The sequence below is a fragment of the Neomonachus schauinslandi genome, chromosome 4 (assembly GCF_002201575.2).
Source record: "Neomonachus schauinslandi chromosome 4, ASM220157v2, whole genome shotgun sequence".
Classification (NCBI taxonomy): domain Eukaryota; kingdom Metazoa; phylum Chordata; class Mammalia; order Carnivora; family Phocidae; genus Neomonachus; species Neomonachus schauinslandi.
The window spans coordinates 185635775-185650834 of record NC_058406.1 but is presented as its reverse complement, the minus strand read 5'-3'; the positions used below and the strand labels follow the sequence as shown (position 1 = coordinate 185650834).

The window sequence follows — 15060 nt, the reverse complement described above, 5'->3', positions numbered from 1 at the left end:
GGGATCGTGAAGACTTTCAGAAGCTTCCACATCACAATTAAACTAGGTATCCCTTTCTGTTTGTTTAGTCTGGGAAACCTTGTTCTCAAGTCCACTTCTGAACTAAACGATCCTGTCTGATTGGAATCTTCCTCATAATGGCCATTGTAATTTTAGGCTGTTTTTAGTAAGATTTTGCCATTTTTGCAGATATTTATAGCTCTGGGACCATAGTTCTTAGACATAAAATAAGCGGGTGTGGTAGAAAGTGGTGCACTTGACTCTTTGGGGTTTAAGGATCTCATTCTTTTTGTTTTTTCTTCTTCCTTGTTTAGCTAAGCCTTTGGGGGTTTCTCAGAGCCAAACTAATACCTAAGAGAGATATGCTTCGAGGTTGGGGATCGTGCCTGCTCTACCATGCGCCTCACTATGGGGAAATTTTCTTGAGGTTGACAGGTGACCTAGTGTCCATCTAACCCATTCTGTGACCAACTGATCCTAACACAGGAGTTGGAATTAGGTGGCAAGCGCTCTAATAGTTTTTAAGTACTTGACGGTGCCCACCAATTCTTGAGGCTTTTTGGTTCCGAGAGCCCAGTTAGCAGGAGCCTTTGTCTACAAAACAAGATGCACACACACAGCAGCAGTGACCAGGGCCACCAGCAATCCGGCCTGGAAGCGGGGACTTGGGGAAGGACTGAACCGGAAGACCCCAAAACTGAGGTCTGGAGACTGGACTGGGCTTCCAGGCGAAAGGGGGCTGCAAGTAGGGTGTCAGGGAGACTGGAGCTCAAGGCAAAGAGCAGAGATCAGCGCAGAGAGAGCGGGGCTCAGCGCAGAGGGCGGGGCTCAGCGCAGGGGGCGGGGCTCAGCGCAGAGAGGGCGGGGCTCGGCGCAGAGAGGGCAGGGCTCAGCACAGAGGGCGGGGCTCGTGCAGAGGGGCGGGGCTCAGCGCTGGGGGCGGGGATCGCGCGGAGGCGGCGGGGCTAAGCACAGGGGAGGGGCTCAGTGCAGAGGGGGCGGGGCTCGGCGCAGAGAGGGCGGGGCTCGGCGCAGGGGACGGGGCTCAGCGCAGGGGGCAGGGCTCAGAGCCGGCAGCCCTCCAGAGGCCTTGCGCCAAACAGCCTCAAACTGGAGACAGCCCGCGCCAGGCAGAGCAGTTCCCCAGCCAACAACCAGAAGTCCGTCTGTAAGCCTCCACCTGAAGAAGCTGGAGAATGAAAAGCAAGTGGGAGAAACGACGCAGGGGACAGGGAATGACAGAAGTCGCAGCAGAGAGCAGTGGACTTCTGACCCGTGCGGCACGACGAAGGCATGGCAGACACATGCTGGGAACACCAGGCACACAGAGCGCGCCTGCAGAATGCCAAGTGTATGGTGTCCTAGAAAACGCAAAACTAGACCGTGGTGATGTCAGTGACAGTTCTGTAGTGATGGAGATTGACTAGGAAGGGGAGTGAGGGAGCTTTGTGGGCTGGTGGAATATGCTCTAGTTCCTGGGAGGGTGAGAGTTGTGTGGGTCTGTATGTTTGTCACAGTGCATCGTGCCCCACGGTAAAGATCTATGCCTTCCACGAAACATGCCTCCATAAAAACATCCAAAACCCAGACACACAGATGGCCGACAGTCCCACGAAAAGATGCTCAACATCACTCACCGGCAGGGAAATGCAAATTGGAACCACAATGAGATGTCACCTCACACCTGTCAGAATGGTGACTACTATCAGAAAGACAAGAAATGACAAGTCTGTTGGCGAGGATTTGCTGAAAAGGGAATTCTCAGGCACTGTTGGTGGGAATGCAAACTGGTGCAGCCACTCTGGAGAACAGGATGGAGGTTCCTCAAAAAAATAAAAATAGAATTGCCATATGATCCAGGTGTGCTACTACTTGGGTATTTATCCAAAGAAAACAAAAACACTAATTTGAAAAGATACACGCACCTCTACGTTCACTGCGGCATTATTTACAATAGCCAAGATATGGAAGCAGCCCAAGTGTCCATCCGTAGATGAATGGGTAAAGAAGGTGTAGTATATATACACAATGGAATATTACACAGCCATAAAAAAGAATGAGATCTTGCCACCTACAACGACATGGATGGATGTAGTGGGTATTATGCTGAGTGAAATAAGTGGGTCAGAGAAAGACAAATACCATATGATTTCACTCATATGTGGAATTGAAGAAACAAAACAAATGAACAAACAAACAAACAAAAAACCGGACTCCTGAATACAGAGAACCACCAGAACTCTGGTGGCTGCAGAGGGGAGGGGATTGGAGGGTGGGCGAATCAGGCAAAGGGGGTTAAGAGGTACAAATTTCCAATTATAAATAAGTCACAGGGATGGAAAGTGCAGTGTGGGGAATACAGTCAATCATCGTCATGACGTTGTGTGGTGACCGCACTCACCGTGGTGAGCTCTGAGTGACGTACAGAAATGTTGAATCACTATGTTGCACACCTGACACTAATGTCACGCTGTGTTTTAACTACACTTCAGTAAAGAATATTTAAAACATATTAATATCTCGGCTGCAGAAACATACAAGACTCACACTAATTCCCATAAATAGTGTCGCATCAGTGTGGGTCAAGCTTTTACCGCCAAGTGAGGCTGCTGCTAAGCCATGCAAGCGTGTTTAGTTTTCTGAGTTTTTGAATCTGGACCTCGGATGAGGAGCAGCAGCATCGGTCGGTGCCACGCTGAACGGAAGTGGACACTAGCTGAGAACCAGGGCTTCCAGGTAGCCCTGGTCCCATGGGTTCAGATGACACCTGCCCTGGGGGCGGTGGCTGGCGGGGGTGGGGGGAGGGAGTAGCCATCAGGCCCTGCTGCACCCCAGCATCCTGCAGACACGGGGCAAAACTGGGGAAAACTCCTCCAGACTCTGCCACAAGCCCGGGGCAGTTTCCACCCCCTCCCCCGCCCCAGGGACCATCGCCAGAGAGGGCGCCAAAGGTCCCACCTGCAGGGGGCGCTCTAAACGGGCTTGCGTCCAGGAAGGCTGCTTGTGTTCCAACCTAGGTACCTATTAGTGCTCCTTTAGGATGAATTCCTAGAAATGGAATTGCTTGGGGAAAGGCACACACGCTTCAGACTGTAATCGATGCTGCCAAAAAATGTAGACCTTCCCACCAAAGGACACTTCCTGCTGACACCGGACAGTTTTATATTTTGCCAGCTTAGGCAGAATGGTACATTGTCTTAATTTCCATTCCTTAAATATGAGCAAGGCTGAGTGTATAGTACGTCTGTCATGCATGTGTGCTTTCGTCCTGTCTAAGTGGATTGTCCCCGGGTCCTTACTGGTTTGTGAAGTGCTCTTTATCACTTATACTAACCCTTGACAATGGGTTGCAGAAAAACCAAAAAACAAGCAAACAAAAACAACTTACTGCATCTTTCAACTTAATTTATGGTGGTTTTGCTGAACAAACTTCTTAAAATATTTATCTTCACATTTATCAGTCATTTCTTCTATAAAGATTTTTGGGTTTGGGATCAAACTTAGGAGGAGTATCTTCACCCCGAAGGACCGTAGGATCAAAATCTTGGACTTGTTGAACTGTGGAATCTGGGAACATAGGGAAATAAAGAAATCTTGTGGTCATCATATGTTAGGGCAAAACTTCTAGGACTTTATATTTAGAAGAGACACTTCATCTGTTCATTTGATCTCTCATTCATTCATTCCAAACAATACTGATCGAGCATCGACTACGTGTCGGGCACTTTGCCAGGTGCCAGGGAGACAGCCTGGAACAGAGGTGACAGACCATGCTCTCCCAGCACCCACACTTTCTGGCCGGGCCGCCTTCAGCTGACACTGAACATCTGTGATGTCTGAGCCTCTGCCCAGTGCCGGGGACATGGGCAGGCTCCTGGTTTCCAGCGTCTCCTTGAACACCTCCAGGGAGGGGAATCTCAAGGAGTGAGATCCCCACTCCTGGGGGCTATCAAGCAAATCAGAGGGCTGGCCCTGGAGACTCAGGGGAAGCAAAGCAAGAGAATGATGGAGTCAGGGCTCTAAGTGGCAAGGGCGGGCCAGGGCAGGTGGAGGCCTCAGCTCTAGCCCGCAGGGTGGAGGGAGGGAGCGCTCCAGCCCTGCCCACACCCCTCTGCTCACAGATGGCTGTCAAGTCGGTCCAGTTCCTGAACACAGACGTGTGGTCCAAGGAGCTGCTGTTGGCACTCACCAAGCCTGACCAGACACATCAGGAGCAGCCCCCAGAGAAGGTGGACCACACCCTGTCTCCCCGCCACGCAGGCCCAGAGGCTCTGTCCATAGGATGCACACCTAAAGCAAGGCCCAGGGCCCTAGAAAGACACTGGGACCCAAAGGAAACAGGGGAACTTGGAGTTGCACCCCTGAAACTCCACCAGGGAGGGGCCTGATGATCCCAGAGCAGGGTCGTGAGGGTGGCTACAGGAGCCCAGGGAGGCTGGGGGAGCCTGGTCAGGGGAGAAGGCTGGCCATCGGGGTGGACAGAAGTGGCTCAGGCCCAGGACAAGAAGCTGAACCTCCCCCAGGCTTTTCTGTTCATCTACTATGGGCTGATCCTTCAAGCTGAGGACAACAGCACCACCGTCAGGACACACGTGAGAACCCTCTCGGACACGTCCCACCAGTGGCCCAAGCAGAGGGAGGTGAGGCCCTGGCCCCCCAGCCCAGCCCAGGGCTGCCTGACCCTGACCTCAGCCTTAGCCTGATCCCTGGTTATACCCTGAGCCTTGATCAGGTCATATAAAGAAATCTGATCCTTTTCACACACTGACCCCTGAACCCGGTCACACTCTGAGCCCTGATCCCTGGTCATACCCTGAGCCCTGACCCTGGTCACCCCCTAACCCCTGAACCCGGTCACACTCTGAGCCCTGATCCCTGGTCATACCCTGAGCCCTGATCCTGGTTATACTCTGAGCCCTGACCCTGGTCACACACTGAGCCCTGATCCTGGTCACACTCTGAGCCCTGATCCTGGCCACACTCTGGGTCCTGATCCCAATCACACACTAAGCCCTGACCCTCGTCACACTCTGAGCCCATCAAAGCTTGAGTCCTCTCCTTTGTCCCACATCTATTTTCTGGACCCTCATTTCTTCCTCTGGCCCAGGTCTGTTCAGAGCTAGTGGGGGCAGAGGGAGGTAACAGGTCTCCAGGGAGTCACCCCTCCCTGCTGCCTCCCACACCATCCACCAGCCCCATAAGAGATGCCTCCCCAGGGTTGGGCTCAGAGTTGCATGTCCTAAAGAGCATGGGGATGGGAGGCAGATGCCCTGTGACCCTGGACAAGTCCGTTCCCTTTCTGGGCCTCAATTCCACACCCCCAGGTGAGAGTCCAGGCCTGGTTCTGTGACCCGCATCGGTGACCCCATTCCCCTGCACCTGTAGGGTATCGCTCTCACCATAGGGCTGGCCGCAGTGCGCCACCTGGACCACGTCTGGGCTGTCCTGGAGCAGTTTGGCCGGAGCATGCCCATTAGATGGAGCCTCCACAGCTTTTGCCTGAAGGTTCTGGCCCTTGGGTTGTTGGGGGCCTCAGCAAGGGGCTGGAACATCAGGACTCCCACCCTCCATGAAGGTCTGGGCCTCCAAGAGGGTCTCCTGGGAGAGTTAGGGGCATAGGCTTTGCAGCAAGCATCCTGGCCTCCAGTCCCACCTGCAGTGTGCCCCTCATGCCTCAGTTTCTCTTCCTGAATAACAATCCCCACCCCCAGGCTGTTGGGATGGAAACAGGCCATGGCTTTGACGAGCCTGGCAGGTACTCAGGTGACAGCTCTCTCAGGGGCTGTGGCGGTGGCTGTGTTTATTAATGGGTCTCTGGCCACGTGCCCTGCCTGAAACGACAGACAAGAGCCTGTGCCCCTGCTGATGGACGGCCTGTCGTCCCCGGATCACTCCTGCGGGCAGCAGCAGGACTGCACGAGGGAGCCCTCTAGGACAAGCAGGGAAGAGTCACAGCCGGCAACAGTCAGCCCAGCAAAGGGCTGGCCGCTGCCTCGGGGTCCCACAGCCGGCAGGTGGCAGAGCAGGGATGGGGACCCACATCTCAAACCCTCAGAGGGGGCCTGGTCCCTGATGGGCAGTGGAGCCATGTGGTCCTCAGGTGGCATCTGAGGGGTGTCTTGGATGCCCCCCACCCCCACTCTCTGGGTCTCCCTCGGATCTGAAGGAGTGCCCCATTCCCATCTCTCTAGGTTGAGGCATGGCCCTGCCAGGCCCCCAGTAGCCCAAGGGGGGAAGCAGGGGGGAGAAGGGCCCCAGGCTCCCGGGGAGGGAGCTACCACAAGGCAGGGAGGGTGAGGGGCTAGGACTCTGGCCAGTTCTGAGTAACCCCACAGGCCCATTCCAACCCCCCAGAGAGACAACTTCATCTTCCCTATTTTCCTACTGAGGTAAACTGAGTCTTGCCACCACTCAGAACACTGTGCCTGCAGTACCGTGCTAGGGTCCAGAGTACTTCCTGTCACCGCTCCCCCAGGGGAGGGGTCAGGAGGGCCCTGACACTCCATATCTGCCCCCACTGTGGTCAGAATTCAGAGGACCTGCAATGGAAGTGGGCCAGCAGCACCATCCTCCTCGCCTACGGTCAGATGGCGGTCAGGGCCAAGGCGCACATCCTCCCATGGGTGGACAACATCTTGTCTCGGATGGTCTTCTATTTCCACTATAGCTCCTGGGTATGGCTCCCCGGGGCCACCCCCCTGGAGCGCAGCCTCATCACACCCCAGGCCCCACCAGGACCTGGGCCAGAGAATTCTAGGACCTTCCAGGGCCTTGGAGCCCTCCTCCCCACTTCTGCCCCACTCTGGAGTCAGGAAGAGCCAGGCCTCCCTGTTGCCCCACCTACTCACCCCATCATCCCCGCTACAGCCACAGGGCTTCCATGATGACCCCAGGCCCTCATTCTCCGTGGTTTGCACTTTGGGGCATTGGAAGGCCAGGAAACTCCCCACCCCACCCCTGGGACGACATTCCCCTTCCTCTATACTCTGTACCTGGGGCATCCACCCAAGGGAGCCACAAGGGCCAGGCAGCCCCGTGATGCCACCACCTACCCCAGATCTTTGGGCTCTGAGGTGCCACACATCAAGGGAGAAACCAGATATTAGGCTTCTTACAACACTCTCCTGATGTTGAAATGTTGTCAACATATTCACAATTTAAACAAAACCATACAGGCTCCCCCCCACCAAAGCCCCACATATGTGGCCCCAGACGAGGTCTCTGCTGTACCCCCTCAGCAATGCCCTGAGGCACATGTGACTGTGGCTCTCTCCTGCCCTTCCTGTGCCCCCCCTGCACCCCCCCTTCCACGGCCTGACCCCATCCCAGGACAAGACCCTGAAGCAGAGCTTCCTCACCGCTGTCCTCATGCTGGTGGAGGCCATCAGCCACAATGAGGGGGCCCACAGCTACGAGTTCTCCCAGATCTCTGAGCTCCTCGAGTGTCTGATGGTGAGTCAAGGCCCTGGGGCAGAGAGAGGGCCTCACGGGACCCGTAACATCCACTAGAGGCAGGTGGGGAAGTTGGATTTCTGGGGTGTGGCTAAGCCCCCATAGGCTCTGGCAGCTGGGAGCACATCCGTGCCCCCCACTTCTCTTGGCTCTTCAGTGACCCTGAGCTGGCCAGGGATGTCCACCTCACAGCTCATGTAGCTGAGGCCCAGAAAGCCAGCACCATCCGCTCTGCTAATACTCTGCCCTAGCTCAGACCACGGCTTACTAGAGATGTGGGGCTCACAGAACCCCAGAGTAGTGGAGGAAGCACTCAAGTGATGGACAGTCAGAACTGTAATAATAAAATAACAATTTACTGAGCTCCTCCTGACTCAGACGCCGCGCTCTGCACCCCCTGCAGGTGCAACAACACTATGTTATTTGTGAACCACAAGGCTTGCAGCAGTTTGGGGACATGCTCAAGGTCATGCAGCCAGTATGCGGGAAGCCATGACCTGGGCCCTTCTAAAGGCTGTGATCTAGTTCAGGTCACGGAGGCCCCCACGGGTTGGGGGAGAAGGCGGAGCACAATCCTGTGGGTCGCGGGAGTGCCAGGCACCGAGGTCTTCAGGCAGGACGACACGGGGTATCAGAAGTGGGGTAGGCCCAGGCTGAATGCCTCAGGTTCACCTGGGGATCTGCAGGTGTTGGTGGAGAAGGAACCCCAGGACACGCTGTGCACGTCAACTCGCCAGCAGACCATTCACATCGTGTCCGGCCTCTGGTAGGCTCCCCAGCCCCACACAGGGCCTTACCCTGCTGCAGGCCCGTAACAGGCCCTCAGTAAACTGTGGTCACTGCTATTAACTCACACCTCAAAGAACAAAAATTTGTCATCATTTGTCAAAACCGAGCCGCTGAAGTTCCCAGTGGTGTAACCAGGGCTGGGGTGAGACCAGTGTGTCCAGTAAAGGGGAGCCCGGGGTACAGGGCTTGTGAAGCGACTACTCCCAAGCAGGCCACGCTGGAGTCCCGCACACGCGCTCGTGGACTCACCCGCCCAGGAAGCCCTGCAGGCCCGGGAGGCAGAAGTGTTCCCTTGAGTCTCTGGCCAGGAGCAGAACTGCGGGAGGGGCTGCAGCTCAGGGCTCGCTGACTGTCTATTCCAGCAGGTGGCCCTTTGCCGTCACCAGCCCCCACACCCCTCCCTCACTGCCCTCTATCTCCAAACAGTAAGCTGCGGCCGCCCCTGGACTTGGAGAGGAAGTCACGGATTCTGTCCGTCTGCCTCCACAGCGTGTTGGCCCTGCCACATCTAGACGTCCTGGAGAAACACACCTGTCTCTTTCTAGAACCGCCCAACGTACAGGTGCGAAGCTGGCGCATGGTGCCCTTCAGTGAGAGGGGCCCAGCTCAGCCCGCTGCTGCTCGTGGCTTGGGAGGGGATGTGGGCTAGACAGCCAGGGCCCTTGACCCCTATAGACAGGGCATGGAGACCCTGGGCACGTTTCTTAAGCGCTCTGAGCCTCTATTTGCCCACCTGGGACATGGGGGTGATAACTGTGGAGGTGCTGGTGCATGAAGCTCGGGATGAAAGTAGACACTGGTGTCCCGTGTCTGTGCAGAGGGTGCTCTGTGAACAGGAGTGTGAATGGCCTTTGTCCCTGCTGGCCCCAAGAGCAGCCCTGGGCTCAGTCGCACCTGTGAAGCTGCTTAAACTAGTCACACCCACCCAGGCCCCAGCTGGCCCACCCTTGGCTGGGCCAGATACCAGCCCCCTCCGGGGATCTGTTAATAAAAGCCTCTGCTGCAGGGGGCATGTACCCATCTCTCCGGAGCACCACCAGCCCCTGACGCCTAAGTGTTCACTGTGAAGGGCACAGGGCTAGAGTTAACTGAGCATCTGCTGTGTGCCAGGTCCCGTGTATATGTTCGCTCACCCTCCCAGCAGCACTCATCCGGAGGGTGAGGAAACCAGCTCAGAGAAATGGAGCTGTCTGGTGGCAGAGTCAGGGTCGAACTCCACCCCTGCCCCTTGGGCCCTGATCTTCACACCACACCCCTAGGCTGGGTCCAGACTGGAATGGGGCAGATAAGCACTTCGGGTGGGGGGTGAGAGTGCAAAGGGTCCCCTGGGCCCAGGGCAACACCACAGCAGCACCCCCCGGAAGGCTGGCGCCTGCCCCCACCCCCACCCCGCAGGAGTCCAGAGCACCCCCATTACCAGATGACAACATCATGGCTGGCTCACCTAGGGAGCTTAGCCTGGTGCCAGACACCAAGCTGGGGCTCCTGTTCATTCCCGTTCAGTGTGCACCCCGGCAGGTGGGGCTGGCTTCACGCGCGGGTCTCAGGTGACCAAGGTAGACACAGAGAGCTGAAGCGAGGTCCCCAGGACACCCAGGGAGTTGACGGCCAGTGCCCAGGGCTTTGCTCCAACACACTCTGACAGGGAGGTGGGCTGGGTACTTTCTATGGCCCCCTCCCTCCCTGAGCATGCCTGGGGAGCCAAGCAGCAAAGATTGGGGGTCTCACGTGAGACCCGATAGTCAGGACCAGCTGCATAATTTGCCACAACTAATGCATAATGAAAATGCCGGGCCCTTGTTCAAAGCTGATGAAGAATTTCAAGATGGGAGGGACCACAAAGCATTAAACCAAGTAGATCCTTCTGGGCACCAAGTCTTCGGCAGGCTGCAGGCCCGAGAAGGCAGCCCTGCTGGCAATGAACTTCCCTTGGCCGCTGAGAAACCTGTGACCTTGGGCAGGTCTGACCCAGACTGCCCCCTGCCCAGTTCTGGCCTTGGGAATGTGCACGAATGGGTGCTGCTCTCACTGAGAGACCAGGGCACTCAGGCCTTGCGACAGGCCTTGGCACTCCGTCGCAGCTGGGGCTTGGCGGCTGCCTGACCTGCTCCGCATCCCTGCACAGACCCTCTACAACAAGACCTCGGAGGCCCTGGACCAGATGCTGCAGAGCTTCATCATACAGAACCCCACGGCCGACGAGCTGCACTTCTTGCTGTCGGTGAGAGCCAGCTGCCCCACAGTGCGGGGGTGGGGGAAGCCCAGGAGGGTGGAGGATGGACAAAGGAAGATGGTCCAGAGGAGGCAGGGCCTGAACTTGGGGTGGGGAGTGGTCCAGGAACACAGAGGCTTGAGGGCTGTCCATCTTCAGGGATTGCAGTGGCTTGGGACAACTGGAGGGTGGTATAGCAGGTGCGCATGGTGGTAAGTGGACCCTGAGCGCCACACTTCAAGGAAACAGATGAGGACACAGGCCCTGACCCTGGCTGGGACCTGCCCTCCCTCCCAGAGAACTCGCTCTGCAACCACGTTTCCAGCTATGAGGAGGGGCTCACAACCCGACACCCCCACTCTCTCACTGCCCTCCAGGGCTCTCACCTTGCTAGGAGGGAGACCGGTCAACAGGCAGGGACAGTCCAGGGGCAGGGGAGGAACCAGAGAGGGGACACTGGCTCTGCTGGGAGGGTCAGAGGTCAGGGCCAGTGGAGGTCACTCGATGGAGAAAGGAAGGGAAGGGCAGAGCGGGCAGAGGGTGTGGCAGGGTCAAAGGTGAAACGCCTGGTGAGCACAGGGGCCAGAATGGAGAGAGCTCTGCGTGGCCAGAGCATGGGGAGGGTGCTAAGGTGGGGGCCAGGTGGGCTAGGGTTGGGTCAGGTCAGCAGGACCAGACCCTGTCCAGCCTAGAGGCCTTGTGGGGGTGAGGGGAGCCGCTGAAGCAGGTGCACAGATGGAAGTCGAGGTGTGAGCCTGGCTGGGGGGAGATACCTGCATTTTCACTCACTCATTCCCACTGGGAATGTTGGTGACAAACCACAGCAGGGCCGGGAGTGGCTGCGTCTGCCACCAGCGGAAGTCACAGATGTGGTCATAGGACATTGCTGGGCCCCAGAATCTCCAAATACCGTTTACTGCTTCCGCCTTCAGAATCACTAAATGTAATCATCTATCGCTTTAACAAAGAGGCTCGAGTTGGGCTTAAAACTGTTCAATATAACTGTTTCAGTATGTGTTGGTATCCCTTTGTAATTTCGTGCGTTTATGTTGTGCACAGAAAAGCACTACTTTGAAAAGGGGTGCATGGCGCCAAGGGGGTTAAAAACCAGGAGCCTCGAAGGGCTCTGAGCAGGGAATCCCTCCTCCTCCTCCAGAGCGGGGTTGCCAGGAGCACAGGATCAGCCCAGGCAGTGCGAAGGGACGCGAGGGCAGGACAGGGGGCGTGGTGGACGCCCAGGGGGTGGGGCCTGAGTCGAAGGTGGGCGGAGCCTGAGCTGGGGCTCTCGTCTGGAGCCGCGGAGACCAGGAGACAGCTCCCACCACCTCTCAGGAGATGGCAAGGCGGAGCCTTGATTGCCCGCGGACCGGCCACGGGGGCGGGGCCTGAGCCAAGCCCGGCGCGCTGCGCGGATGTCCGGGTGGCCCAGGGGAACTGGCCCGAGCAGGGGTGCGCGGCTGCAGCACCCCCTCCCCGCCCCTGCCCACCCGCAGCACCTGTACCTCTGGCTGGCGTCAGAGAAGGCACACGAGCGGCAGCGGGCTGTGCACAGCTGCATGGCCCTTCTCAGATTCCTGAGCCACAACCCCTACCTGGATGTGAGTATCCAGCCCTCTGGCCCCACACCCCCTCTGCTGCCCCAGCCAAGCCGTCCTCCTCCTGGAGCCTGACAGGCTCGTGGGGCTCAAGGCCCCCTGGACCTCTGCCCCCAGGACGGGTGGATCCCTGAGTGCCCTACAACACGGCCATGTAATCCCCCTTTTTACACGCAAGGGAACAGGCTGGGGGCGGAGGTTGGGGCCCCCTGCTCAAGTCCTCCCCGCTGGGCTCTGAACCCAGATGCATGGACCCCTGACCCAGGAGGCTGGGCTCCTGTCAACGCTCCTTGAAGCTTTGGGCAGGTTCTTCCACGCCCTGAGCCTCAGTTTCTCGCCCATGAAAACGGAGGAAATGAGTCCTCCTCAGAGGGATACACTGGGAATCAGATGAGGTGCTACCTGCCCCAGTCCAGGGTCAGCGGTGACCGCAGGAACGCCTCCATCCATCACGACCCTGCATGCGTCCTGACCCCCAGCGTGTCAGGCTTCGCAGCCTAACTGCCATCTGTCGCTATAACCCTTGGGTTGAATGAATGTCAGCACGTTCAGGGAGTGAGCGCTTCTGCGTTTATCCACCAAAATCAGCACTCATTCCTTGGGGAGACTTATGGGGCCATGAGAAAATTAGCTTCTCTGCCTGATGCCCGGCAGGTGCAAGCCTTTCTAAGGGAGGCGGACAGGCAGGGGTGGTGTTCTGCCAAGGGAGAGCTCCCTGCACAGACTCCTCCGGCATTCCCAGGGCGAGGAAGACCCCTCTAGAGGGGCTCAAAGGGCCTGCAATTTACTCAAAATCAATTTCCACAATACAGGACCAGGCTTGCCGTCAGGCAGCGAGGCATTCACCTGGGGCGCAAAATTTACCAGGCTCCAGAACATTCCGCAGTCAAGATAAATACTGTAATGTAATGTTTTAAAACAATCCACTCAGCAAATGGCCACCGGCCGGCTGCCTATTGTTGTAAATAAAGTTTTATTGAAACCACGACTAGGGTCAGGGCCCGGGGAGTGAGGCAAGATGAGGTAAGGTCATGGAAGTGCAGGGACGGACCATCTTTATGTACAATTTTGAAACTGTGTTCATCAGGAATTGTTACCTTCAGTTTGATTTTTCTAAATATTGCGTTAAAATATAATTTCTCTTGATTATTGAGTCTTGGGCAACCCCTTACGTTTTGCCCAGTGTGCCCTGGGATGCTGACTGTAGTGTCCGGGCAGGGTGGGCAGAGCCTGGGCTTGGGGTCCTGAGAGCTGAGTCGCAGCCCTGCCACACAGTCAGAGGATTTCTGATGCCGGCCTTGCTGCTGTGATTGCGCAGCAGGCCAGAGATTTGCGGTGGGGTCACTGGTTCCCATATTCTCACCACAGCCAAAAGAGGACTTCAGGCGGATTGGGCAGCTGGTGGGCATGCTTGGGATTTTGTGCCAGGACCCGGACAGGGCCACCCAGCACTCCAGCCTGGAAGGGGTAGGCCACCTCTACCAGCTCCTGATACGCCAGAGAGGTGAGCCCCCGAGGGCCACCACGGCAGGCCCACTGCCACCCCAACCACAGCCTCAGCTGAAACCACGCCCACATCCCCGAACACACCCCACCCCAGATCTTCCCTTAAACCCACCTCTAACCCCAGCCACAGCCCTGTAATGTCCCCCTACCCCAGACCCCCTCAGACTCCCGTCCCCAGATGGGCATAGGCCTGACCCTGACTACCAATGACCCTGCCCTGACTCTTGCCTGTCCCATCCTAGACCCCAAGCCCACTTTTGCCCTGCCCTCACCCTTGCCCACTCCCACCCCTGGCCAGCGAGGGAAACTCCAAAGGTGGAGGTGCAGGCCCCCGAGCAGCTTTCCCAGGCCAACGTGGATGGGGCTCCCGTCTGGAGCAGTGGAGACCAGAAGACAGCTCCCACCACCTCTCAGGAGATGGCATTCCCGAAGGATGGCATCCTCCAGCTTGGCAGCTCCCAAGTCATCAAGGTCAAAGCCCTTAGAACGGAGGGCAGGTTCGGGTGGGGAGGCGTGGCCATGCTCTGCTCTGACCCCCACCGCCGTCCCCGCTGACAGGGCTTCCAGCTGTCGGTGTGGCCTGGCTGGACCCAGGGGGTCAGAGCCTGGGTCAGGTGTGAGTATTAAGGCCAAGGCTGGGATCTCACCTGTTTGGTAATTAACTGAGAATGTTTGGAGAAGTCCCTGGCCCTTGGCATGGGACTGAGATGTTGGAGGAGGGGAAATTGTAGGGAGGGGCCAGGGACAGACCCTGAGGTCAGCAGCCTAGACTTGAGTCCCAGCTCTGCCCTCCTGGTTGTGTGACCTAGACAAGCCCCTTCTCCTCTCTGAGCCTCTGTCTTCCTCTGTAAAATGGGTAGAGTGGTGCTGTGAAGTCCTGGCCAGCATGAGCACCCAGTAAATGGTGCTTTCAGGATGCTCCCATGGTAGGTGTTCTCCGAGGCACCATACGACGTCCTGCCCTTTGAGTCTGCTTTTTTGCAGGATGAGCACTCTGCAGAAATATCCCCACATGCCTCATTTTCCCAGGGGCTTCTCTTATCCTCTGAAAGCCAGACCCTCCTCCTGTGAAGGCAGAGCTTGTCTTCTCTTGCACTGTCATCTGGCTGACCTCAGGCAGCTCCTCCTTGGTCAGCCACCTGGGGGAGCCCAGCAGTCCCCAATGTCCCTTCTGTCACCCCAGTGAGATCCTGTAACTTTGTGACATTCTGTGTTTTCTTTTTTTTTTTTTTAAGATTTTATTTATTTATTCATGAGAGACAGAGAGAGAGAGGCAGAGGGAGAAGCAGGCTCCCAAGGAGCAGAGAGCCTGATGCGGGACTCGATCCCAGGACCCTGGGATCATGACCTGAGCTGAAGGCAGACACTTAACCCTCTGAGCCACCCAGGCGCCCCATTCTGTGTTTTCTTGTGTTGACTTGTGTTCTCTTCTGAACATGAATGAGTCTGGGGTGCAGAGTATAGGCTGGATGCTGGTGTTGGCAGGACAAGCCATGTTTCATGGAG

General features: G+C 56.9%; 1 protein-coding gene across 1 annotated transcript in view; it reads left to right on the top strand.

Annotated features, from left to right (window-relative positions):
* LOC123324574 (maestro heat-like repeat family member 5) overlaps positions 1-15060 on the top strand; it is a 75481-nt gene that overhangs the window by 27284 nt on the left and 33137 nt on the right. Inside the window, exons 7-18 of the mRNA XM_044914358.1 lie at positions 4122-4229; positions 4524-4640; positions 5386-5505; positions 6528-6674; positions 7330-7452; positions 8139-8218; positions 8668-8803; positions 9637-9759; positions 10367-10462; positions 11947-12051; positions 13417-13552; positions 13853-14025. Coding sequence (XP_044770293.1) covers positions 4122-4229; positions 4524-4640; positions 5386-5505; positions 6528-6674; positions 7330-7452; positions 8139-8218; positions 8668-8803; positions 9637-9759; positions 10367-10462; positions 11947-12051; positions 13417-13552; positions 13853-14025 — 1464 coding nt within the window. The remainder of the gene's footprint in view (positions 1-4121; positions 4230-4523; positions 4641-5385; positions 5506-6527; positions 6675-7329; positions 7453-8138; positions 8219-8667; positions 8804-9636; positions 9760-10366; positions 10463-11946; positions 12052-13416; positions 13553-13852; positions 14026-15060) is intronic.